General features: G+C 37.4%; 1 protein-coding gene across 1 annotated transcript in view; it reads right to left on the minus strand.

Annotated features, from left to right (window-relative positions):
* Positions 1 to 7,416, minus strand: part of TPP2 (tripeptidyl peptidase 2) — a 72,114-nt gene that overhangs the window by 63,811 nt on the left and 887 nt on the right. Inside the window, exon 2 of the mRNA XM_023532438.1 lies at positions 4,784 to 4,790. Coding sequence (XP_023388206.1) covers positions 4,784 to 4,790 — 7 coding nt within the window. The remainder of the gene's footprint in view (positions 1 to 4,783; positions 4,791 to 7,416) is intronic.

Raw genomic sequence — 7,416 nt, forward strand, 5'->3', positions numbered from 1 at the left:
AGCTTCATAAGAGCAAAAACGTCTATTTTATTTACCAAAACCTACGCAGTTTTGCACTAAATATGTAATTACTGAATGATCTGACACTAATTACTCAGCATTAAGACTGATTTTCCTAAGGTCTGCTTTCTTGACCAGCCCATAAAGTTTCATTTGGGCCATGCTGACTACTACAAGTAATAGTACAGTATTTTCAAATTGCTTTTGTGAGAAAAATCACTTCTGGGGTCTTCCTAGGATAGATGTGCAAAGGGAATCTGTAGCATTTGAGCTGCCAGCAGGAATCATGCACAGATACACAAAGACGACTGAAAAAAGACCCCCTACCCCGAAGAAAGAAATGGGAATGTAAAAGATGCCAACAGTGTGTGACAAGAGCACAAAGCCTTTGGACTTCTTTTCCATCTGGAGAATTCGTACTCTTCACACTCTTTATGATAAAGTTTAGTGTCCCTTTCTATCGGTCATCTGCTTCCCTCCGCAACACCAACTGCTGTGTGCTTAAAGCTCTATAGTTAAGGTATACCTGAAAGGAGGAGAGAGAGAGTAGTGATATGGAGGAAACAAGGACACACATGTTTTTCTTCCCAAGGCCAAGCAAGAGGGTGGCTGGTGGACTCCAAATATCAACTCACTCCTATCATACTGCCATCAGACAATCCGGGCTAACAGCTTTTTCCGGGCTGTTTTACGTATGGTAATTCTAAATCTGGTTTTTTATTTCTTAGGGGGTATCTATACAAGTATTTTAATAGCACTAAGAACATAAATCACCTATCTTATTCAATGAGCAAACTACTTCAGAGAGTTGAGATCAAGTACTCACAAGAGATCACTAACAAGTTAGACACAGATCCCTCTCATAGAAACCTCATTATCAGTATGAGCAAAGGAAGAAAGCCTAATGGGATTTAGTAGCTTATTTACCATCTACTATTGACACAGCTTTACTTACTAGGATCTCTTTCTCATTAAAAAATTTCTTATATATGCAATTTTCTATCCATGCACTTCTTACTTCACCATTAGGTAAGGGCAACCACGCTACTGGAGACAAAAGAAGGAATTTAGAGTTAAGAAGGAGAGGTTTTTAAAAAGGCAAACCAACTGAGTATTTTGCAATGGATCTTTGGGAGAAGGAAGGGAAAGAAGGAAACTGAACTGCTAACCTAAGAACTATATCCTTCACCTTTCAAGTGTGTAAGGTGTCACAAGGGAAGGAAGGACTGAAGGCACATAATTATGAGTAGAGCTATAATTATTAACCCTGTGTTCTGAGGCGGGGAGACTGAGATATGCTTACTGGGCCATCATGATTGCTGGACAAAACAGAAATTGCCCAAAGGTTTTCCCCAAATGTCAAAAATCTAAGTTATTTTGTATCTCCACTGAAATAGTTAATGGTGGAAGAGGTGGTGAGGGTTGGAAGCCATCCATTGAACACTGGGAAAAGACCAAAATCAAAGGGGGAGGGGGAAGAGTTCTCAAATTACCACAAACAAAACAAGGTAAATGTGTAAGTATTTACTTGAAATTTCAGAGAAGATACTGAAAATATTCTTTTAAACAAGGGAAAATATTTCATACATAACTATTATTAATTATTATTCTAAGAACATAATGAATGAACAAGACAAGCTTTGCTTTCAGAAAGCTTACAACCCAATTAGGAAAACAGATGAGTGAAGAGATAACTGCAATGTAGGACAATAAATAACAAAGGTAAAGACTGTGTCTGTGAAAGCATTTAAGAACACGAAACCCAGTTTGGATGAATGAGGAAACACTAATGGAAAAAGAGATAATAAAAATTAAAATTGTTTAGCACCCATTTTATACACACACACACACACACACACACACACACACACACACACACACACACACTTACTGATTGTACTTTATTTTAGTGACTGTAAAAATAGGAAGATTTTTATATGAACTTGTAACCTCTTTCCCTAAACCATTTTTGCTTCACAAGGAAAGGTACATTATGTACATGTATACATGTTCTTTTCATTCAGCAAAAATATTTAATGATACAAGCACATTTGATACCAAATGATGGATATATGGTTTCCAAAAATTTAACTTAATCAGAGAAAGGTATTTAAACAGAATAAACACTAAAATGAGCATCTTTAGTGCTACAGGGGTACATGAACAGACTGCTATGAGAGTAAAGAGGGGAAAATACTGTTAGTAGGGTCTGGGCCTTATTCATCCTTGAACTCCCAGGTCTTAACACAACTGCTGACACACACACAAATATATGGTGGGAGGCTAAATTAAATCAGTAGATACTCCAAAAGGTAATGGGGTCAAGACCCAGCTGGGTCTTAAAAGGATTAAGCAGGAGTTTACAGGTGATTGTAGAAGGCTTGCAAGCAGATTAAACTCCATGTGCAAAGGCATGTGTTGAGGAAAGACCTGAAACATTCGGGTGAGTAGAAAAGAGTGAAATGTTCCAGGTGGAGCACAGGGTAAACAGTGGAGGTGGAGTGGATATGGGCAGAAGAAATGGTGAGATGAGAACCGAGGCTACATGAGGAGGTGGAGTTGGATGGTGAAGGACCATACACAGTTCAAATTTTTGGATTTTTGTGCAAAGGCAATTAAGATGCCAAAATAGTTTTGTTTTATATTAAACAAGATGTAATGGAAAGTTTTTTTTTTAAAGGAAAATAACTTTGGCAATGTGAAGGATCAATGCAAAGCAACACTTGTGGCAGAGAGACCCGTCGCCATCCTAAACCTGATTATTCTTTCTTACTGTACCTTGTTTCCTCCATAGAACTTAATTTGTAGTCAGTTAGGTGACTCCTTCTCTACTTCCACTATTAGAAGCTTCATAAGAGCAAAAACGTCTATTTTATTTACCAAAACCTACGCAGTTTTGCACTAAATATGTAATTACTGAATGATCTGACACTAATTACTCAGCATTAAGACTGATTTTCCTAAGGTCTGCTTTCTTGACCAGCCCATAAAGTTTCATTTGGGCCATGCTGACTACTACAAGTAATAGTACAGTATTTTCAAATTGCTCTTGTGAGAAAAATCACTTCTGGGGTCTTCCTAGGATAGATTTGCAAAGGGAATCTGTAGCATTTGAGCTGCCAGCAGGAATCATGCACAGATACACAAAGACGACTGAAAAAAGACCCCCTACCCCGAAGAAAGAAATGGGAATGTAAAAGATGCCAACAGTGTGTGACAAGAGCACAAAGCCTTTGGACTTCTTTTCCATCTGGAGAATTCGTACTCTTCACACTCTTTATGATAAAGTTTAGTGTCCCTTTCTATCGGTCATCTGCTTCCCTCCGCAACACCAACTGCTGTGTGCTTAAAGCTCTATAGTTAAGGTATACCTGAAAGGAGGAGAGAGAGAGTAGTGATATGGAGGAAACAAGGACACACATGTTTTTCTTCCCAAGGCCAAGCAAGAGGGTGGCTGGTGGACTCCAAATCTCACTCCTATCATACTGCCATCAGACAATCCGGGCTAACAGCTTTTTCTGGGCTGTTTTACGTATGGTAATTCTAAATCTGGTTTTTTATTTCTTAGGGGGTATCTATACAAGTATTTTAATAGCACTAAGAACATAAATCACCTATCTTATTCAATGAGCAAACTACTTCAGAGAGTTGAGATCAAGTACTCACAAGAGATCACTAACAAGTTAGACACAGATCCCTCTCATAGAAACCTCATTATCAGTATGAGCAAAGGAAGAAAGCCTAATGGGATTTAGTAGCTTATTTACCATCTACTATTGACACAGCTTTACTTACTAGGATCTCTTTCTCATTAAAAAATTTCTTATATATGCAATTTTCTATCCATGCACTTCTTACTTCACCATTAGGTAAGGGCAACCACGCTACTGGAGACAAAAGAAGGAATTTAGAGTTAAGAAGGAGAGGTTTTTAAAAAGGCAAACCAACTGAGTATTTTGCAATGGATCTTTGGGAGAAGGAAGGGAAAGAAGGAAACTGAACTGCTAACCTAAGAACTATATCCTTCACCTTTCAAGTGTGTAAGGTGTCACAAGGGAAGGAAGGACTGAAGGCACATAATTATGAGTAGAGCTATAATTATTAACCCTGTGTTCTGAGGCGGGGAGACTGAGATATGCTTACTGGGCCATCATGATTGCTGGACAAAACAGAAATTGCCCAAAGGTTTTCCCCAAATGTCAAAAATCTAAGTTATTTTGTATCTCCACTGAAATAGTTAATGGTGGAAGAGGTGGTGAGGGTTGGAAGCCATCCATTGAACACTGGGAAAAGACCAAAATCAAAGGGGGAGGGGGAAGAGTTCTCAAATTACCACAAACAAAACAAGGTAAATGTGTAAGTATTTACTTGAAATTTCAGAGAAGATACTGAAAATATTCTTTTAAACAAGGGAAAATATTTCATACATAACTATTATTAATTATTATTCTAAGAACATAATGAATGAACAAGACAAGCTTTGCTTTCAGAAAGCTTACAACCCAATTAGGAAAACAGATGAGTGAAGAGATAACTGCAATGTAGGACAATAAATAACAAAGGTAAAGACTGTGTCTGTGAAAGCATTTAAGAACACGAAACCCAGTTTGGATGAATGAGGAAACACTAATGGAAAAAGAGATAATAAAAATTAAAATTGTTTAGCACCCATTTTATACACACACACACACACACACACACACACACACACACACACACACACACACTTACTGATTGTACTTTATTTTAGTGACTGTAAAAATAGGAAGATTTTTATATGAACTTGTAACCTCTTTCCCTAAACCATTTTTGCTTCACAAGGAAAGGTACATTATGTACATGTATACATGTTCTTTTCATTCAGCAAAAATATTTAATGATACAAGCACATTTGATACCAAATGATGGATATATGGTTTCCAAAAATTTAACTTAATCAGAGAAAGGTATTTAAACAGAATAAACACTAAAATGAGCATCTTTAGTGCTACAGGGGTACATGAACAGACTGCTATGAGAGTAAAGAGGGGAAAATACTGTTAGTAGGGTCTGGGCCTTATTCATCCTTGAACTCTCAGGTCTTAACACAACTGCTGACACACACACAAATATATGGTGGGAGGCTAAATTAAATCAGTAGATACTCCAAAAGGTAATGGGGTCAAGACCCAGCTGGGTCTTAAAAGGATTAAGCAGGAGTTTACAGGTGATTGTAGAAGGCTTGCAAGCAGATTAAACTCCATGTGCAAAGGCATGTGTTGAGGAAAGACCTGAAACATTCGGGTGAGTAGAAAAGAGTGAAATGTTCCAGGTGGAGCACAGGGTAAACAGTGGAGGTGGAGTGGATATGGGCAGAAGAAATGGTGAGATGAGAACCGAGGCTACATGAGGAGGTGGAGTTGGATGGTGAAGGACCATACACAGTTCAAATTTTTGGATTTTTGTGCAAAGGCAATTAAGATGCCAAAATAGTTTTGTTTTATATTAAACAAGATGTAATGGAAAGTTTTTTTTTTAAAGGAAAATAACTTTGGCAATGTGAAGGATCAATGCAAAGCAACACTTGTGGCAGAGAGACCCCCTGGTATTGCATATTTATTTCCAGGTCCAGACCAACTCCCATGTCTCATCTGTGAAGCCTGATTGGTCCAGCTCTCACTGGTTCTCTGGTCAATCTCTGTAACAGAGTCTGCAGGACTACATCACCTTTTAACACAATGTTAAGCACCTAGCAGGTGCCTGAATAGTTGCTGAGGAAAGAGTTAATCACTTATGTAATTATTACTTTTCTCATGCTCTCCACCTTGCCCACACACTGTCACAAAAGAGAACTAGGCCCAAAGCAGCCACCAAAGATAGCCCACTGTGTTCCTGAAAGTTTTTGCTTGTGCCTCTAGTCCCTTTACTCAGAACACTCTGGCTTTCCAAATGTCCAGCTTGGCCTCCTCTTCCTCTATTTCATGCTTTCCTTCCTTATTACTTCTATCCACCTTCTCCTCTTAATGATGTATTAAAAATAAACAACAACAAAAAAAACCTCTTAAATATTCACTCATGTTTGTAAGCTGCCTAACTTAATTTCTTTTAACTAGTCATGTTTAGGTCAATCTCTCAAAGTTGAAAGTTGTTAAGAGAGTTATGTTTCCATTTTACTTCAATATTCTATTGCTCGAACATGTTATTATATGGAAATATCTAATACACACTTATCCTTCAGATAGTTGAGTGACTTAAAATCCAGCATAAACTCCTTCTATTAAATATCCTTGCTTAAGTTAGTATTTATTTAAGACTTCTCTTGAGAACTTTAAAAAGTCACATGTAATTAATCCTAATCATTTTCATAGTGACATTGTGGGATGAGCATGACTGTTACTTTAGAATAATGGAATAATTTGATAAGCAGATATGGGAAATTTTACAAAAGCATTTTTACTCAGACAATTCTCCTCACCCTTTTATTGTCCTGACAAAAGAACCAATGAACCACTTACCCCAGCTGTTCTCCTCCCACTTATCCCTATAAAAAACAAACATACACCACAAGAGAATGGAAATCATTACTATTCTGTAATAAAGCCCCAGTGAGGTGAGAGCTGTCACTGTTTTAAGTCTTCAAAGTTATTCATAAAACTGTACCACTAGAGCTACCGGGATGGAGCTCATCGCCTGCTCCTTTTCTGATTCAATAAAGCTCCTTGGCTGGGCCACCATCAGATATTTCGTATTGCAGAAGAATAAGGTATTTTGTGCTGCTGAAGAATTAACAAGTGGAACCAGAGAGATTATATACAGAGTCAGTCAGACTGGCTCTCTTTTTCCCCTGCATTTCATTCTAACCTCCAAAATGCCACCTTAGTTATTACTGAGCATAATAGAGGATCCAAAGAAGGGACAGGCACAGGGGGAAGAAGAGAATTATTAAACTCCAACGTTTAGTGTAGGAAGGAGGGTGAGATACACAGATGAAGGACTGATACAGGGAAGAGATCAGCATACAGTTGGATTGGCCAGATTAGACCTTTGGAAGAAGGATCCTTAACAAAAGTAAAATTTGGTTTATTACTGGATTTCAGTAAAATATTAGGCTAAATTTACAAAAGTCAAACTTTGAAGACTTTAAACAGAATACTTTTGAGACATATCTTTAAAATTACCTTTCAGTACATTATCTTGGTCTAATGATTCAATGGTGCTTAAGGCAAATAAAATAACTTTTTTAAATCGTAATTAAAATGTCTTATATTTTGAGGCTAAAAATATAAAAATATGAAGAGTTCGCCATAACCAAATTAAATTAGGTTCTTCCTATGTCAGGGAGCAAGCCATGCGTTTCAATGACCCAAAACAAATACTTTGCAAAAGATGGTTTAAAAATAGAATGCATAAAACTACCAGAGGAAACAACTCCGGAAG

Source organism: Pteropus vampyrus, unplaced genomic scaffold (assembly GCF_000151845.1).
Source record: "Pteropus vampyrus isolate Shadow unplaced genomic scaffold, Pvam_2.0 Scaffold83, whole genome shotgun sequence".
In the NCBI taxonomy this organism is placed as follows: domain Eukaryota; kingdom Metazoa; phylum Chordata; class Mammalia; order Chiroptera; family Pteropodidae; genus Pteropus; species Pteropus vampyrus.